The sequence below is a fragment of the Oncorhynchus keta genome, chromosome 14 (assembly GCF_023373465.1).
Source record: "Oncorhynchus keta strain PuntledgeMale-10-30-2019 chromosome 14, Oket_V2, whole genome shotgun sequence".
NCBI classification, from domain to species: domain Eukaryota; kingdom Metazoa; phylum Chordata; class Actinopteri; order Salmoniformes; family Salmonidae; genus Oncorhynchus; species Oncorhynchus keta.
This window is the reverse complement of record NC_068434.1, coordinates 38,644,435-38,664,794: the sequence shown is the minus strand read 5'-3', so window position 1 is coordinate 38,664,794 and position 20,360 is coordinate 38,644,435. Positions and strand designations below refer to the sequence as shown.

At 46.4% G+C, this 20,360-nt stretch overlaps 1 protein-coding gene across 5 annotated transcripts in view; it reads right to left on the bottom strand.

Annotated features, from left to right (window-relative positions):
* Nucleotides 1-2,769: 2,769 nt before the first annotated feature.
* The window catches only part of gnb1l (guanine nucleotide binding protein (G protein), beta polypeptide 1-like), a 28,512-nt gene continuing 10,921 nt past the window's right edge, over nt 2,770-20,360 (bottom strand). For all 5 annotated transcript variants that reach the window (XM_052461734.1, XM_052461735.1, XM_052461736.1 and 2 more), the window contains 7 exons: nt 18,055-18,216; nt 17,726-17,851; nt 15,701-15,863; nt 14,021-14,113; nt 9,741-9,956; nt 3,564-3,841; nt 2,770-3,473 (listed from right to left, as the gene is read on the bottom strand). In XM_052461734.1, the coding sequence (XP_052317694.1) occupies nt 3,449-3,473; nt 3,564-3,841; nt 9,741-9,956; nt 14,021-14,113; nt 15,701-15,863; nt 17,726-17,851; nt 18,055-18,164 (1,011 nt within the window). In that variant the 5' untranslated portion in view covers nt 18,165-18,216 and the 3' untranslated portion in view covers nt 2,770-3,448. The remainder of the gene's footprint in view (nt 3,474-3,563; nt 3,842-9,740; nt 9,957-14,020; nt 14,114-15,700; nt 15,864-17,725; nt 17,852-18,054; nt 18,217-20,360) is intronic.

Sequence of the window (20,360 nt, the reverse complement as noted above, 5' to 3'; positions counted from 1 at the left end):
AACTAAAACTATGTTTGAACAAAAATATAAACCAACATGCAACAATTTCAAAGATTTTACTGAGTTACAGCTCATATCAGGAAATCAGTCAATGAAAATACATAAATTAGGCCCTAATCTATGGATTTAACATGACTGGGAATATGTTGATAACAGATACCTTAAAAAAAATAAAAAATAGAGGCGTGGATCAGAAAATCAGTCAGTATCTGGTGTGACCACTATTTGCCTCATGCAACGTGACACATATTCACATCTCCTGGAACTGGAACTTGCGATTGTACACGTCGATCCAGAGCATCCCAAATATGCTCAATGGGTGACATGTCTGCTGAGTATGCAGGCCTTGGAAGAATTGGGACATTTTCAGCTTCCAGGAATTGTGTACAGATCCTTGAGACACGGGGCCGTGCATTATCATGCTGAAACGCGAGATAATGGCAGCAGAAGAATGACACGACAATGGGCCTAAATTTACATTGATAAAATGCAATTGTGTTCATTGTCCATAGCAAACTGCTCGCCCACACGGCGCCATAGACATGGTCTGCGGTTGTGAGGCCGGTTGGACATAATGCCAAATTATATTAAACAACGTTTGAGGCGGCTTATGGTAGAGAAATTAACATTAAATTCTAGGGCAACAGCTATGATGGACATTCCTGCAGTCAGCGTGCCACACTTTCTCAAGACATCTGTGGCATTATTGTGTGACAAAACCACATATTTTAGAGCGAGTGGCCTTTTATTGTCCCCAGCACAAGGTGCACCTGTGTAATGAGCATGTTTTATCAGCTTCTTGATATGCCACATCTGTCAGGTGGATGGATTTTCTTGGCATAGGAAAAACGCTCACTAACAGGGATGTAAACAAATGGGTGCACCAAATTTGAGAGAAATGAGCTATTTGTGCATATGGACAATTTCTTTTTCTTTTTTTTCTTTCCACTTAATGAAACATGGGACCAACACTTTACATGTTGCTTTTATATTTTTGTTCAGTGTATATTCACCATAATAAATGCTTCACAATGATCTTTGATACATAGGCTACATTTTAGACATAAGGCCATGACTGTTCATTTTTGCTGCACATTCAGCTCAGGTAGGCCTAAATACTGACATTAATTCCTGTGTTTCCCCACTACTAACCTAATGCTTTAAAAAGGTGAGTGGGCATGTCTCAGGCTGAGCCTGTGGAAAAACATACTCCAATCAGACAGAAAAATAAGACTTGAGTGAAATCTTTGGTATTTCTGTACAGCCTAGCTATGCACACAGATGTCTTCAGCTCCAAAGAAGATAGGATACCAAATGCTTGCCATATGAGGACAGACTCAGGAGAATGAATGATAATGCAACCAGAGGCATCATTTGACACTCATCTGCATCTGGCCCATCTGTTGTGACAAGCCTATCAGAGCTGTGCTCAGATTGTTTCACCTTTGTGTACATCTCCCCTGCCGCACCCCGGCAGCTTGGCATATCTGTGGACAGATATTAAAAACAAGCCGAAGTAGACCTACAGGAGTCGTTTACCTAAAAGTTATGCAGAGAGAGCAGAGCAAGTGTTTCACATTTTCCCAAAGCGAGTGAAGGAACTACAGTTTGTTCCATTTGCCAACACTGACAGACATTTGATGCTGAATATAAAAAACACCACTAGAGAGAGAGAGAGAGAAACAACCGTGATGCATTCATATTAGTGTGCAGACGACAAACAAAGATGACTCTGCCTGCAAAGCATGGCATTTTAACCACTCTCAAGCAGAAAACTATTTTCTTACCATCACATTCCTATTCATTTCTATTTTATAAACATTCATGGTCAGTTCGTCTCACGTCATCACCCAGTAATCCAACCCACCATTCAATACATCAAGGTATATTACAACCTGTGCTGTAATAACAGAGGCCTAGGCTAAGCTAAATACTCGACTGAACTGAAAGAAAATATTCAAAATCACAATGGCCTGCTGACCCTTGACCTCCAAGGCCATGGTAGACACGCTAGGTGATAACTGACTGAGGCAGGGTTCTATTGTGCGTCCGGCCCTGTTGTGGGGTCCTCTCGTCTCTCCAATTATTGACTTCCTAAATGATCCATTATGAGGCGATTTACGACGCCCCCCTAGCTTGTGGGTCGCTCCTCCATTCAGCACACATCTGCAGCAATGAAGCAGCATTTGATTTATCAGAGAACGGACGGAAGCCGGCTCACGCCACTTCTGTTGTTTGTTCAAAGTCTACAGGAGAAGTAGGAAGCTATTAGAGATTGAAGAAGTCGCGGCAGAGGTCACAGACAAAGGTACTGCGAGTCTGAGTCTGAGCGGAGGGAAGACAAGGACGGAGCACGCGCCAGGGGAGTTAGTTCATGTAATGAACGGCTTGCTCTTACTTGGGATGGAGGAATATCTCACTGCTGCGAGGAGTCTTTGATTTCTCTGGCCTTTTCCTGTAGTCTGACGAGAATGTCCGGTCTAGGTCATCCCAGGAGACTGGGGCTTTATGAAGCAAAATGTCTATGTGAACGTCTGTTTGAAGTTTATAGCAGTGTAGGCAGCGCAGCCCTGTAACACATGAGATCCCATGCTGCTCATTGACTCACTGGGATATTATTAGAGACACCATTTACACCCAGTAGACAAACATTACTTCTGTTTTCTCTGGTAGTTTGACAACAAGTATGCCGGATGGCTTCTCAACTACCCTGACCAAGGAAGACTCATTTAGATTCTAGGTTGCAGTTATACAACTGTTGATGCTTGGTGGATGTACAGAAAAACATATTTATTACCAGGAAATAAAAAAGTTGAAAAGCACAGCAGATACTATTTACATTTGGTGGACTTGGGGTGTAATTCACAAACCTTAAACGCATCCAATCACAGTTTGAAGTTGACACATTTTTCCCACAATGCACAGGGGCAACATATTGTACTCACAATGACAAACAGAAATACATTTAAGACCAAACTGAAAATACAAGTAACCTCTTAAGTCCAAATCCGTACAGACAGCCTCTTTAGTTGAGGGAAGATTATTCAGTGGCCCTCCTTAACAAACAGCTTTGTCTCCTCTGTCCAAGTTCTGTGGTTAACCCTGTTTGACTGATGCAGTGTAGGTCAGAGCAGAGGGCAATGTTAAACTAGATCAACAACACAGGATTACACAGTCACTCAGGCGCGACTTATACCTCAAATTCAAGTCCGCTCAGGCAAATCTCCTACCAGATAAGCAAACACAATAAAACAGTTGGTTTTGACCAAAAATAATGTGTTCAAATTAAGTCTCAGTGAATTGTTAGCAGAACTAACCAGCCGTCTTGACAGCTTTTGTTTGGAAGCACAAAGACATCTCATCCTGACCTGATCCATCTTGGCTATGTCGGAAATGTCTTCACAGTCTGAGACAGAAGTTCCTACCCAGTAGTTCACATAGTCCAGCTCTAGTCAGTACATTCAGATATAGTCCTGGGGTAAAAGGAGCATAAAAGAGTTGGTATAATCACTGGCGAGAAGACTCCCTATAACATACCAACAGGGCCCAGTGGCTCGGCTCACCCAGTGTCCGAGCTGCCCTGGTTGTATATGGACCAGAGGCTGATGCGCTGGTCTTTGGAGCCCGCGGCCAGCATCCTGTTCCTGGGGTCCTGGTGGTCTGAGAAGGCCAGGCTCAGCACCATGTCTGTGTGGTGCTGGAGGACAGCCAGGGGCCGGAGCTTCTTCCAGCCAAACACACGGACACGATGGTCCCAGCCGGCCGATGCCACGATCTTCCGGTCCCCCCGGATGCACAGCTGGGAGATCCCAGGATTCACAAGGGCTACGGGTTCCTGGAGCTGAGGATTGAACAGCAAAGGCCACAGAGAGAGCAAGGAAGGAAGAGGGACCATAAGAATCCATACATTGAGGCTCTCTGAGAACAGTCTTTCACAAACACACACACACACACACACACACACACACACACACACACACACACACACACACACACACACACACACACACACACACACACACACACACACTTCAACAAAAGAAAAGCACAGCAATGCACTCCAATGTGGGTATAACATTGTAGGCTGTTAATGGGTCAGGGCTTTTCAGTTGCTAAGTAACATACGCAAGACATTGACACAAAACAGAAACCCATGGAGATTTAAAAATAGCCTTCTCGGCACAGTAATTGAGGAAATCATTTTGTTGCATTCGTCTCACACGTGATCTAAAATGAGACTCAGCAGAATTGCGCAACCAACCGAGAGAGGAAAAATAATTATCAAACACCAATTAGTTCACCAAGCTACTTAATCATTCCCGTCTGGGGAAGTGTGCCCAATAACACAGAGAGAGGGAGAAATAGTTGGAGGATGAGAGGGAGAAAGAGAGGGAGAAAGAGAGGGAGAAAGAGAGGGAGAAAGAGAGGGAGAAAGAGGGGGAGAAAGAGGGGGAGAAAGAGAGGGAGAAAGAGGGAGAAAGAGAGTGAGCGAGAGATTATCAGCTGATCTGATGATTGAGGTCCAAGTGGAGGCATGGATTGTTGTTGAACCTGGCCAAGAAACTCCAGGGACTCAATCATCGGGCATAAAACATTACGACACGAGTAGTGGAGAGCAAATCCCTCACAATTCAACTATTTGGTTTGGAGTTAAAGGCTGGGAGGTTTTCAATAGCAAGAGCAAATGGGGCTGAGATACCTTTTGTCACTTCTTTACGAGAGAGAGAGAGAGAGAGAGAGAGAGAGAGAGAGAGAGAGAGAGAGAGAGAGAGAGAGAGAGAGAGAGAGAGAGAGAGAGAGAGAGACAGAGAGAGAGAGAGAGAGAGAGACAAACAGAGAGAGAGAGACAGAGACAGTGAGAGAGAGAGACAGAGTGAGAGAGAGAGAGACAGAGTGTGGGAGAGAGAGACAGAGTGTGAGAGAGAGACAGAGTGTGAGAGAGAGACAGAGTGTGAGAGAGAGACAGAGTGTGAGAGAGAGACAGAGTGTGAGAGACATGGAAGTAAATAAAGAGATAGACCATCTTGTTGAAATCCTCGTTTGCAGAACTGTGTTTCTTTAAGCACCTCTGATGAATTACATGTGCATTGAAAGGACTGGTCGACAGGAGAAGAGACCGAGAAGCACACAGTTGTAACGTCTGCCTGCTTCAGATCACCATCCGCTTCCATTCTCTGATCAACAATGTCCCGGAGACTGAATTTATCTCAGTAAAGGGGGAAACATTGTGACATATTCTAACGGATGGTGCCTAGATCCCCATCAATGGGCCATACGCACCGCTGACATTCCCGAGGGGGGACACACGTGCTCTACCCAGTTCTTCGCAAAGACTACGCAGCGTAACACTGGTGTGTTTGTATGGGACATCCACATCTAGCCATGGAAGCAGGAATTAATCTGGACAGCGTAAAATTTGACTTCATAAGCTGTGTCCTTGCAGACTAATTGTCTCGTGCAGGAGGTGACAGGCCAAGAATTTGTCTGCGTGCTCCTGTTCCGGATGGGAAAATCAGAGGAGTACAGCGCTGCATGTGGAAGACGTAAGCCAGGTCCTCCCAGTCCCGACCCTAGTGGATAGAGTGGAATGCAACGGGAGAAAGACTACAGAGGAATGTCATTGATCATAAAACAACCAACGAACCAATACAAAAACCTAGAATAACTTGTAGGATTAATACGGGTTCTTACTACACTTAGAACAAGCTAATAGTAAGGAATGTATTGTCAGCCGAACTAGACCAGCCCATGTAAGAGACCTACTATTCAACAAAGTGGAGCTGGGTGGGGGGTGAAAGAGAGATCATTTGGAATCCCATTATTACCTCAAGAAGTTGGTATGCCCAAACCCCCCTCCATCTGGTTGTCATTACAGACCTTGATAATGATAGGTTCAACTGTCTATTTTTGTTTGTTTTGCTTCCCATAGATTGTGTCAGGAAAATGTATTTCAACTGAAGGGGTCAGTTGTAAGCCGCAAATGGCCATAGAAGTAATTGTCCATCCATTGTTAGGTTGTAAGCCTAATTATTCTCTCTACACTTTCTCCAATCTGAGACATGATGCTGAGAAAATGGCTGCAGGGCTGTCCTCTAGCAGAACCTTCTGTATTCTAGATGGTTCTGTCTCACACCTCCCTCCAGTGAGTGTAGTCATCCACTAGCAGTGTCATTAGCCCCACCTCAGTCATGAATAAAGTCCATTAGCTTTGTCTTGGGATTCTACTAGGCCTTCGTTCCTGAACCCCCTCACTATCAAATTCTCTAAATCATGAAAATAAGTCTTTGGGACTCATTCATTTTTCTGTTTGAGCATTCTTTCCTGGCTTGGTTACACACACACACACACACACACACACACACACACACACACACACACACACACACACACACACACACACACACACACACACACACACACGGCCTGCTGTCTAAATGCCAGTAATCTCAGCAGTCAGTCACGACTAGGCTACCTCCTGCTCTGCTCAGTTCCATAGCTGGGGCCTTCCCAAAAAGCCGTTCCTTTCCCCAGATTACAGGGTCTGGTCCAATGAAAATTCATACGTTCAGATCCTGCTCTTGGCAAAGCAGACAGATAAGGCGGACGTTCAAAAGGAGCGTCTGCTCTGCTCCTCTGCACAGATAGCTTAGGAGGACCATTTCTTGGCACGGAGCGCAAAGTTTCACACTGATCTATTGAAACGTCCCATCATCACAGTCTCACTCGAGCAGATCGTGTCCATTCCATTACAGAATTCTAGCAGGTATTTCTGACACCCCACCCAGGTCTGAATAACACTGTGGGTGTCAGTGTCAGGGGCTCCGTCTCAAGAGAGAGGAAAGGAGATGGACTTGACGGACAGGCAAGAGCTACACCTGTACTTGCCCTTCAAAACATTTTTTTTAAAACACTAAAAGAGAATATTTCTTGACACCGGGGCGGCTGGGCCACGCCTCAGAGGAACTGTGAAAGAAGGGATCCAAGTCATCCATCCCTCAGTCCATCACCTCCAGCCTAGATTAAACATCAGTCTGTAATGACCTGACCTATGCTCCCTGTCGGGCTGATAGATGTAGGCCTCACTAGAATTCCTGGTACACAGGAGCAGACCTGGGTTCAAATACTATTTGAAATACTTTGAGTGTTTGCTTAAGCCTGCCTGAAGTGCCATTCGGGTGTGATATGCACTTTTGGGACTTCTCTATTGGTGTCAGTAAAATTTTCCACAAACAAGCTCACCCTATCACACCTAAAGTATGCTAAATGATTTCAAATAGTATTTGAACCCAGGTCAGCACAGGAGAGTCTATGCAGTGTTGGTGACCCGGGGATGCTTGGCATTTGGGAGCTGGGCCAGGGTCGGGAGGTTGAGATTAGAGATGTTAGAGATGGCTGTGATTGAGGGATGTGGAGCTCCACCTGTGAGAGCTGTCATCATGTCTCTGGCCTCTCAGAGTCAGCTATGCCTGATTTACACGACTAATCTCCCTCGGGTCTAAGTAACTAACAACAAAAAAAAGTTTAGACACCAAGGCTCATCTGAACAGAAGATAACGGCCTCTAGGACCCATGTGTAATAAATTAAGTTCCATTCCAGCGTGTTTCTGTCCTTATCTGATGTTGATAAGCCCATGTCACAGCCTTCACCTCCACTGAGGAGAGCAGAACTACCATCAGGACAGGACCCCACTGTGTTCGCTCAAACTCAGTTTCCCCCCACCTCAGAGTTGACTCCATTCCTCCCCCAGCTCGGGCCTGTGGTGTGGGGCTGATTCCACTGCGCTGGGCGGTGTGGGGCTGATTCCACTGTGCTGGGCGGTGTGGGGCTGATTCCACTGCGCTGGGCGGTGTGGGGCTGATTCCACTGTGCTGGGCGGTGTGGGGCTAATTCCACTGCGCTGGGCGGTGTGGGGCTGATTCCACTGCGCTGGGCAGTGTGGGGCTGATTCCACTGCGCTGGATGGTAGGGGGCTGATTCCACTGCACTGAGTGATTCCAATGCACTGGGTGGTAGGGAGTGATTCCACTGCACTGGGCGATGTGGGGCTGATTCCACTGCACTGAGTGATTCCAATGCACTGGGTGGTAGGGGGTGATTCCACTGCACTGGGTGATTCCACTACTATGGGTGGTAAGGGGGTGATTCCACTGCACTGAGTGATTCCAATGCACTGGGTGGTAGGGAGTGATTCCACTGCACTGGGTGATTCCAATGCACTGGGTGGTAGGGGGTGATTCCACTGCACTGGGTGATTCCACTACTATGGGTGGTAGGGGGTGATTCCACTGCACTGAGTGATTCCAATGCACTGGGTGGTAGGGGGTGATTCCACTGCACTGGGTGATTCCACTACTATGGGTGGTAGGGGGTGATTCCACTGCACTGGGTGATTCCACTACTATGGGTGGTAGGGGGTGATTCCACTGCACTGGGTGATTCCACTACTATGGGTGGTAGGGGGTGATTCCACTGCACTGGGTGATTCCACTACTATGGGTGGTGTGGGGGTGATATGGACTAGGGTCCTATGGCACTTCCAGCTCCTCAGACTTGATTGTAGCCTCCCACTGTGAACTACTGTTCCTTTACTGCAGATGTGTTTTTTGTTTGGTTAACGGCCTCCGAGGTTTTTATATTTGTGTTACCTCTCGCGGGTCGTTCAACAGGCAAGGCAGAGCAGGGCCGAGAAGGGCAGCCACCCGGAAGGCAGATACCCCAGCCCTCCACCTCACTATAGTGCCGTCCGCACAAAAATACTTTTGTGGGAAGAAGTGGAGATGTGGCTGTCTGGGCGTCACACTGCGCTGCACTTCAGGATCATTTAAAAGCCCCAGTTGGATCCTTTCCCCCATTCGCTTTTTCAAATCTTCTCCAGAATGACATATTAAATCAATATTTTGTGTTTGTTCAAAATAAACCGAATAGCCAGGGCTCCTATTCTCAGTATATTGAATCAAACCCTTTCCAGTGTTATTGCAGGCGTTTGCAGCAAAAAAACAGAGGGTTTACAAATATTTCTAATTCAAGCGTTCATTTGTAAAAAGGCCTGGAAAGAATAACACCCCTCTACAGTACAGAACTGTAGTATATCAAGTCTCAGGTTCCCCTCTACACTGATTCATGGGGTAGACGTGAAATATTGGGCCGTTCCTTTTGACTCATGAAATCAACAGAAAATATGGCGTCAAATGAGGCGTTGCGGCTCAGATGCGCTCGGTTGTTACGCAAGATAATATATGGCACAAGAGTGATGGGATGTTTGTTTTTTCAGAGTCACTAAAGCAGCTAGACTAGAGCATCAGGATGGTTCTGGTCTGTGAAGGACTGAGCACGCACGTGTGTGTGTGTGTGTGTGTGTATGGCGGACGGTCTGCGCCTCTAGTGACACCCCAGCCCTGGGCCTGCCAACGCTGTGTAACCAGCGGTCTGATTTATGTCCCAGAGCCCTGCAGAGACTCTTCCTCTGGACTGTATGTTTTACCAGAGAGAGAAGAGAGCCAGGAAGAGTCTGGAAAGAACAGACCTGCATGGGTTCAAATACTATTTAAAATCCTTTCAAATACTATTAGTGATTGATTGAGCTGCGACGGAACAAATAGAAAAGGATCAAAAGGGCAAACCCCACCCACATGGCACTCCAGTCTGGCTAGAGCAAACGTCAAAGCCTTTGAAATATTTTAAATAGTATTTGAACCCAGGTCTAGGAGAGAGTCTGCGGAGAGGGCTCACACTCACTGACCTGGAGTCTGTGCTGTCCGTCAAGCTTCCAGGAGGCGAGACTCTTCTCGGAGGAGCCAGAGATGCCCCTCTGTCCGGCGGGGTCAAAGTCCAGACACATGACGGGCTCAGGGTGGGCGGCCGCACGGCTCAGCACGGACCTCTGGGATATGTCCCACAGCGCCAGGGAGCCGTCCTCATAACCAGCCAGGAGGAGAGGGCCAGGGCTTGAGTCTGGCTAAGGGGGATGAAAGAGCGAGATAACGAGGGTGAGAGAGGGAAAAGAGAGCAATGGGAAAAATAGCATGGAAGCAAGAGGGCTGTGGAGACAGAGCAGGGATTATCTGTATGGGAGCACACTGACACTGTGTGACTGAGGACCATTACTCTCCAGCAGACTATTACAGTGCTTGTCACTATACTCCTCATCGGTATCTCTTCCCACAGGAGCAGACCTGCAAATAGACTCATATACAGACGTATTCTATATATCATATTCTACTGCACATCCAGACAACAGCCTTTTACTATGTGTTTACTGGCTGACTGAAGGATCACCGGTATTGATCAGACAGGGAAGAGGAGTTATGAGGAGGAATACAGTGGGCTCCTAAATCAGTTGAGTGGATGAAAACAAGCAGAGAGCTTCATAGATTACGTCACAGCTGGAGAAAGGGAGGAAGGGAAAAAAGGAAAGGCGGGAGAAAGGGAGGGCGCCTCCCTCTCCCCGCCCCTGACCACGGGCCCACCATTCATCTTTCTCGGAAAGTAAACGCACAGCCCCCTCAGTCTGAAAGCCCCACCCCCTTACAACCACCTCCACCTCACCTATCATTATGTCTTCTGGGGAAAAGTCAAGCAAAAAACAAAAATAGAATGCTGGCAGGTATCGCAACCCAACCAGTTTAGAGGGAGGACATCTCCATAACCATCAAGTATTTAGAAAGCAACTATGCTTCTCTGTATTGGTAACACTCGTCTTGGAGCCTTTGCTACAAACTTGACCCATCTAGAGGCTGGGCATACCATCTGGCCTCAAGCGATAGTGTGCCCTGCAAAGGCAAGGCTGATGGACGACAGAAATTCTTTCCATATGTGTAAGGAGCCAAGAGAACCGAAGACACTTTCTCCCCTCCTCCGCAAGTCCTCCTCTCACTTAACAGTACATTTCTCTTCTCAAGCCCTAAACAAATTATAGACAGACCCGTGTATTCCTTATAAACACGTCACTAACGAACGATATTAATGAGATTTAAAAAAAAAACAAATAAAAACAAAGTGAAAATCAGCGTTCCCCTGCCTGCCGGCTGGGTTTCTCTGGGTTGCTAAGCGTTACCGCCTGCTGCCCCTCGGCCCTTGCACTTCACTCTAAGAGTAGGAGCTCCTCGATTGACGATGTCACAGGGCGGAGGTCAGGGAACCCCGGGTAGACACCTAATTCATTACATCCTCCGTAGCCCCTCTATGAGAGGGCTCTCTGCTGGAGTAGGGCTCACGCTTCAGGGAAAGATTCATCATCATAAAGCACCGTTGGCCAGATGGATGAACGGTGCACCCGGAGTCAGAGAAGTGGGGCCGCTGTACTGTACTCCATCAAACTGTTGTTCACCATCCAACACCATCTCCTAGGTGCGACCCAAATGGCCCCCTATTCCCTATAAAGTGCACTTCTTTTGATCACACACACGAAGCAAAGCTTAGGAGCACAGAGTGAGGTGAGGTCTGTACAGAATGGCACCATATATATATATATATATATATATATATATATATATATATATATATATATATGTGTGTGTGAAGCTTTGCTTCACTGAGTAGAGGGTCAGACTTGAGATTTTTCATGTGTTCTTCTAATAACCAAAGCAGGGTCACACATGCTCTACCAATCTGCTGTATGTAATGTAGCACACCATACTCAACCTGTTCATCATCATCAGTCACAGGACTCAAGACTACAGTACGTCCAAAACCAGTGGTGGCAAAGGGAGAGAGAGACAGAGAGAGAGAGAGAGAGACAGAGGGAGAGAGAGAGACAGAGAGAGAGAGAGAGACAGAGGGAGAGAGAGAGACAGAGGGAGAGGCCCGGTGATGTGACTGATCAGGGGAAAGGAGCAGTGGGCACCCCACCACAGCAGCACATACGGAACCAATCCCATCCCCGTCCATCCATCCGCTCTACTCCACTTCACTTCACTTCACTTCACCATGACGATGGCTGTGGGGCGATGAGCTGAGAGTGATGGATATCTGTATAGGAACATTTCCTTCTAGCCGGCAGCCTCTGTTCATGTTAAAAGCCTTGCACATCATACATCACGTCCACATCTCCCCTCCGCACAACACATGGAGGCACTTTCTCCCTCCGCTCGCCGGCCTTAGCCAATCAGAATGCGCCGTTAGCTCGTTTACCTTCCAGACCGACCCCATTACGCATGCTAACTTTAGGGAGGCCTGGGGAGGAGAGAGGAGGGGGAAGAACACAGAGCAAAAACCCAAGACGGGAGGGCAAATGAAAGAGCTCTGTAATATGGATTTAATCCTTTCCAAACGTCCAGTGTCGAGCGTTTAAAAGGCGCCAATAAATCTGTTCTCAGGTCTCCGTCAGCATGATGGAGGATCCTTGCTCTCACTCTGTGGCGGGATGGAGGGAGGAGAGAGAAAGGAGAGCCAACTCATTGTCTGCCCTCCAGAGGGTCAGAGGTTGAGGAAACAGCGGGCTGCACCAGCAGGGATCACGTGGATAACGAGGTGAGCGTCTTGTGATTGACAGAATGTGTGGGCAATATATTCAGGCTGCCTGTGTGTGGCTGGACCTACTATACCCCTCAACGCTTGGTAAACACATTCACACGCAGAAACGTGTAACACACAAAGACGTACAGACACACACAAAGACGTACAGACACACACACACACACACACACACACACACACACACACACACACACACACACACACACACACACACACACACACACACACACACACACACACACACACACACACACACACACACACACACACACACACACACACACATTCACAATACTGTAGACACACACACATTCACTCACACAGTACAAACTCTTGTGCGCACAAACACACATTGTTTTCAACTCTCCCCTGGCAGTTAAGGTTCTGTATTGATCTCCACCCAGCAGCATTGCAGTGAGTTTTCAAGTAGCTCTGTGATAGTAACAGATGACAGATGATTCTGGCCCGGTGTTGAAAGGATCAAACTGGAATGATTTAATGTAACCTGGGCCTGGTGTCTTACAGATCTGCATGCCTGCAAAAGTATCCCTCCCATTGACATTCCATAATTAATCATATTATTTTCTGGCACTTAACACCGAAACTGCATTGGCTTCCAAAATATAATGAAAGGAAATAGTAAAGAACACAACAAGGAAAGAAAACAAAAAAGTATTAAGCAATAAAGGACAATTACCATTGATGTCTGGTGATACATACATCCACCCAAACTGCCCTAGGTCAACACACAGTACACACACGGCATCGCCTGCTCTGCTTCCTGCTGCCACTAAACTCCCAACGAACGCAGACCCAAACCGCCCCTGTTGTGTCATCAAACCAACCGGCCGCAATTCATTAAACGTCTTGCATAAAGCAGAAAAGCAGAAATACTGCAAAGCAAGAAATATTAATTAACCATGAAAATAATTACAGGTCTCTTTCATGGGGGGGGGAATAAAACTCGACAGTATTTACAAAACAGAGGGCGGTGAAGAATCTTTAGATGCAATGTGCAGCTGGCTGGTGGTTAGAGGGCTGGTTGAGTGGCTGATATATGGCTGTTGAACCCCAGCCCTTGCACACACTGTAATTACAGTGTTGGGACTCGACTCGCTCGTCGTCAATCGAGAAAGGCACTGGAAAAAATGGCCCGGGACAAGTTCTAGCTATAAATCACAGAGCCAAGAGTAGTCTCATATTTGTTGACGTATCTTTTATGTATGCGTCTTGTCAAAGGCTCTCAGCCAATCCGTTTACAACCAGTAAAAATAGAAACATTAAGAAGGAAGAGAGAGGAAGGGAAAATACATTTTCTTCTCTCCCTTTTATGGTTGTAAAGTGAACTGACTGAACTCTATAGTGCAGTGTGATGCTGCACTGTAGCTGCAGGTGGCTAGACTGTGTCCCAAAAGGTATCCTATTCCCTTTATAGTACACAGGGGCTCTGGTCAAAACTAGTGCGCTATATGGGAGATAGGGTGCCATTTGGGACGCAGCCCTAGACTTCTGGGAGAACAAGACAGTGTATTGGATACTCCTTGCCTGCCATAGCTTGATGCACATGACCATCCCCAGCTTGGCTTGTGGTATCAGGGAGCAAACTGGGCTCTTGCTGGGCAGCTCAATGATCTTCACCTGTAGGAAGAGGGACAGTCAGACACCCACGCAGAATAAGAAGCGGAGTTCTACATGGTTATTACATTCAAACTAAGTCATTAACTTTCCCACCCAGGCAAGAGATGATCAAACAAGCAGATATGTCGTGGTGTAATAATGTTACATGATGTACTGCTCTATATTTGGTTTTATGTGTGATGTAAGTGCCTTTATGTGTTTGGACCCCAGGAAGAGCAGCTAATGGGGACCCATAATAAATATAAAACATGAACAACGGAGACAAGGCAAACTTTAGGCCGGGTGCCAGTCACTTAATTTATTTATTTTTCATTTTCATTAATCAAGTTCAAACTCGAATCCGTCATTTCAGCGCAGCAACAGGAAACATAACAGCTTTACACTTTATGGCCGTCTACTTCTTCTTATTTGACTCAAACAGAGTGGAGCGGAGCTACAGTCTATAATACATCCCAATAAGACCTGACTTCCTGACCTAGATACGCTGACACTGACTGATAAAATACAGTCTAATGAAAGCCCATGAGAGCGAGAGAGAGCCTATAGCTACTCCGTCTCTGTACCTAGATACAATCTAATGAGAGGGAGGCAGCCCCTATGGCTAGACTACTCAGTCTCTCTGACTGACACAGAAACAGAGAGATACATCCTCATTAAGGCTCAGATTAAACATCCTGTTCAACAGACCAATCCGATTCACACATCACGTTACGCGGACCAATCGGATTCCACATCCCGTTTAAGGGAGTGATCTGTATTTTAATCGGGGTGCCTCATGTTTACCCCGAACTTGCCAGCCAGACAAAGAGGGCTTTAAGTAGCTGCTTCACTCGCTGTGCCTCAGGTGCACACACTGATATCCATAAATAAAACACCCACTCTTTTAATTAATGCTTTTGCAATGGAAGCAATCCGATGGCAACGAGGTAGCGAGGGAGAAACATTAAACCTGCCTGCCTCCCAAATTGATGGTGCAACTCCTTCCCTCCCTCCGCCTCTGGCTCAGATCTACACCAGCGTGCCATGCTTTGTAGCTGAATGTGTGTGTGTGGAGGCATGGGTCTAGACCTATGATTAGGATCCCCTGGGAAAGGCATGGATGACTGTGGGAAAGGCATGGATGACTGTGGGGCAGCCAGGGGTGAGACAGGAGAGCGGGACAGAGTGATAAGACAGAGGGTTTGTGTGTGTGTGCGCGCGCACACATGAGACCCATCACAATGTCATTATTGAGGGTGTGCTGGTCTTGCAGGCGCCCCGTGGCCTCGCCCTGCCGGTCTCTATAGGCTGAAGTTAGCGGTGGCACATCTGTCTCATTCATGTGAGGCTTCATCAGAACAGGGTGAATAACACGAATCTGAAGGTAATAACGGTGCCTGGAAAGCTGCCTGTCGCACACACTAAGAATAACTCACATGAAAGTGGGGGGAAGGTGAAATGTGCAATCATTCATCTGTCATTGGCTGACACACACTAAACCTACGCCTGCTCACAAGTTTCTGTAAGAGAGGCTTAAGCCCTTCCACAAACACAAATCTCTCTCACCCCCCTCTCATCATCCCTCAGCCCCTCCCCTCCCTCTCTCACCTCCTCCATGGCTTCTCCAGCGTGGGCCAGTAGCCATCTCCCAGGGCCAGTCTCTAGCAGGGAACAGCGACAGAACCCCACGCTGCCAGTCCACAGGGCGTCCGTGACATCACCGCGCCCCTCTGCCAGGTCCCACAAGCACACACGCATGTCGCGCCCCTGACTGACCGACAGTACAGATCATAATCACACACTAACATATTACAGAAAAGACTGCAGTTAACATGGCACCCGCAGTGAAGCTACAGATGTATGGGCAAGGGTTCCCCAACGGGCAGCCAGCAGGCCGAACTCTTCCCGCTGCTGTTTTTATTTGGCCCCCCAATTTTTTGGAGCATTTTTGGACAAAAACACTTCAACACCAGGATATCAGCTCCAAGTGATTTTTATTTAAGAAATCTGTTCAAGTATTCCCACACATAATTAGAAAGACACACGGGTAAGCAAGGCTTGAAATTATTATGTCTTAGTCAAACATTATATCCATTTGGGCTTCTTGCACTTCATTCTCTTGCACCACCCCCCCCGACAATCTGCTCAATAAAAAACATGATAAAATCGGCCCATGGCTGAATCTAGTTGATAAGAAAATCAATGGTCCAACCTCATGTCTCTATCATAATCCGTTCAAAAGGTTATTGGAGTTTTTACCCGAGTAGGTTGGCCAGGATTCGGGTGACTAAGTTTTTACCCGAGTAGGTTGGCCAGGATTCGGGTGACTAAGTTTTTACCCTAGTAGGTTGGCCAGGATTCGGGTGACTAAGTTTTTACCCTAGTAGGTTGGCCAGGATTCTGGTGACTAAGTTTTTACCCTAGTAGGTTGGCCAGGATTCGGGTGACTAAGTTTTTACCCTAGTAGGTTGGCCAGGATTCGGGTGACTAAGTTTTTACCCTAGTAGGTTGGCCAGGATTCGGGTGACTAAGTTTTTACCCTAGTAGGTTGGCCAGGATTCGGGTGACTAAGTTTTTACCCTAGTAGGTTGGCCAGGATTCGGGTGACTAAGTTTTTACCCTAGTAGGTTGGCCAGGATTCGGGTGACTAAGTTTTTACCCTAGTAGGTTGGCCAGGATTCGGGTGACTAAGTTTTTACCCTAGTAGGTTGGCCAGGATTCGGGTGACTAAATCAATGGAGACCACAGAAAAAAAGCAACAGGAAATCTGGACAATTGCACCTTGTAAACCAGGCTGGAATCTGTGCAAGGATTAAGGCTACCTGACAGGCTCACTCGTCATCTTTTCTAATCCACAGGACATAAAACAAGAGGTAAGATGAATATCAATATTGACAAATGACATGTAGTATTTTCATATATTCTTATTTTTTATTATTTTTTTGTTTAATTTTACCCCTTTTTCTCCCCAATTTCATGGTATCCAATTGTTTTTAGTAGCTACTATCTTGTCTCATCGCTACAACTCTGGTACGGGCTCGGGAGAGACGAAGGTTGAAAGTCATGCGTCCTCCGATACACAACCCAACCAAGCTGCACTGCTTCTTAACACAGCGCGCATCCAACCCGGAAGCCAGCCGCACCAATGTGTCGGAGGAAACACCATGCACCTGGCAACCTTGGTTAGCGTGCACTGCGCCCGGCCCGCCACATGAGTCGCTGGTGCGCGATGAGACAAGGACATCCCTACCGGCCAAGCCCTCCCTAACCCGGACGACGCTTGGCCAATTGTGCGTCGCCCCACGGACCTCCCGGTCGCGGCCGGTTACGACAGAGCCTGGGCGCGAACCCAGAGTCTCTGATGGTATACGCTTTTCATGTTAATTTGAAATTCCAGTTCTGTCATGAAGATTTCTCAACAAAAAAACAAGTAAATCTCGCTGCAATGTCAACAGAGCAAGCACTGAGTGTATACCAAGCGTTTCCATTTTCAAATCCTTTTACATTTAATTCAGCTTGTGTCATGCTAACATTGAACCTGGCTAATTTCATACAGCTAAACAATGCGCATGGTAAGTAAAAACTGAAGAGCAGTTGAGGCCTGGTATTGTCAGTAAGGTAGTTCGTCATTACCTGATGAGAGTGTCTCTGGAGTGGAGCATGTTGAGCCAGGTGACAGAGGCTCCAGAATGACCTTCTAGAACCCTCTCAGCTCTTCTGGTGGTCAGGTTCCACACATGGACTGACCCCTGGCCTGAGCTACACAACACAACATTCAAGTCCTCATCATTCTTACGTCATAAAGATTCATCTGCATGTAACTAAAGCATGTTGTTACGTATGAGACGTTTTCAAAAACAACAAATCATATACCCAACCATTCAACAAGGACATGTTTAAAAAAAGACAAGTGCTGCTAATGCAGCTCAGCTGTTCTATGGAGACGGGGCGTGATCACATACCCAGAAAAGAGCAGGGGAGGGTCCCCTTCACAGCAGCCGAAGTGCAAGGCATTAAGGGGGGATCCAGCCCCCCTCAGGGTGTACAGGGGAGCAGGGGCAGGACGAGCCATCACTGGGTCACTCTCGAAGCTCTGGAGGTCACCACCACAGTCATCTCATCCACTGGAACACAAGCAAGATCCCGCAGTCACAACTGAACTGTGTTAAAAAGGAGAGGTCAACCAAACAATGGAGACTGTTTGAAGTGAGTTGGGTAAATCCTGTTCTGATTACAATGGAATTGAGGGGGTTGATAATAAGTGAAAGGAATGAGGGTGTAATTTTAACTTAATTTAGGTGAATTATTCCAATCAGTGCAGATCCAAATCCAGATCCGATAGTGAGATGGAGTTTGGCCAACACGCAAGCCTGGGCTGATGTCAACGGTGTCAACTATGATTGAAAAAGACCTTGCCATTAACAAAAGGGAATTAATGAATACTACTCTCCAGACAGAGCTGATTAGATTGACTCTTGTAGAAGGAATTTGTGCAAGTTAGAGGAATAATAATAACGTGCCTAAAACAAGCCTTAGTATCCATCTTCATTTGTTGCTATAAAAACAAATGTTTTGGACAGTGTCAAAAGGACTATATTTCATACATCCTCAAATCCTCAGCCATCTTCCATTATGGTAATAATTTGAGAATGTCTAATAGACAGTCTATCTATTCACTACATAAATAAGGCCTGTGGGCATTAGGCGAAGAAAGAAGTGGATGAGATATTTCTTCCTCGTCCTTCTAGGCCTGCATGATAAGAGCTGATCTTACTCAATACGTCCTAAATCCCACCACTTGACAGCTTAATTACTGCAAACACAGAGTCAGGATTTTCCCTCGAGTTTCGATCCACATACGCTTCTCAAAAGACAGCAGCAGGATTTTGAATTTAAACCTTTTTGAATTTGTCATGCACAAACTGAATCATTGAACTTGTAGTTCAGGACTAGAAACTGAATTGAATTAACATTGCATTTAGTTTTAAAACTCAAATTTCAACATGAATATATTCAGTTTTAATATGGTAGATATTGCATTCATTGTCTGTGTATCAAGTTTACAAACTAAACTCAAAAAAGAAAAGTCCTCTCACTCTCAACTGCGTTTATTTTCAGCAAATTTAACATGTGTAAATATTTGTATGAACATAACAAGATTCAACAACTGAGACAAACTGAACAAGTCCCACAGACATGTGACTAACAGAAATGGAATAATGTGTCCCTGAACAAAAGGGGGGGGGTCAAAATCAAAAGTAACAGTCAATATCTGGTGTGGCCACCAGCTGCATTAAGTACAGCAGTGCATCTCCTCCTCATGGACTGCACCAGATTTGCCAGTTCTTGCTGTGAGATGTTTACCCACTTTTCCACCAAGGCACCTGCAAGTTCCCGGACATTTCTGGGGGGAATGGCCCTAGCCCTCACCCTCCGATCCAACAGGTCCCAGACGTGTTCAACAAGATTAAGATCCGGGCTCTTCACTGGCCATGGCACAACACTGACATTCCGGTCTTGCAGGAAATCACGCACAGAACGAGCAGTATGGCTGGTGGCATTGTCATGCTGGAGGGTCATGTCAGGATGAGCCTGCAGGAAGGGTACCACATGAGGGAGGAGGATGTCTTCCCTGAAATGCACAGCATTGAGATTGCCTGCAATGACAACAAGCTCAGTCCGATGACGCTGTGACACACCACCCCAGACCAAGACGGACCCTCTACCTCCAAAATCGATCCCGCTCCAGACTATAGGCCTCGGTGTATCGCTCATTCCTTCGATGATAAACGCAAATTTGACCATCACCCCTGGTGAGACAAAACGGCGACTCTTCAGTGAAGAAACAGGAAACAGTGTTTAAACCCTTTACAGTGAAGTTATTTGGATTTTTAGTAATTATCTTTGTAAGACAGGGTCCTGAAAAAGGGACGTTTCTTTTTTTCCTGAGTTTATAATTTCAATTCTAACAAAGTTTCATATACTCAATTCAATTCTGATTCAAAACCACATCCTGGTACTTTTCCAGACAGGAAAGGTAGAGGAGAACAGATTCAACAGAATCAAACGCTCTGTATGTTAAACAGTAGCTGCTGGCGGTTCTGAAGCCAATGTGGCATGTTGAATAGATTTTCTTCCTATGAATTTGTCTCTAGCCTTTGAACCATTTTGGCTATAAGCTATTATGACCCCATTCCTGAAAGCGAAGACTCTTGAACATGGACGTGCCTTCTGTTCACCTTTATTATATTCACAGGCCGTGCAGGAG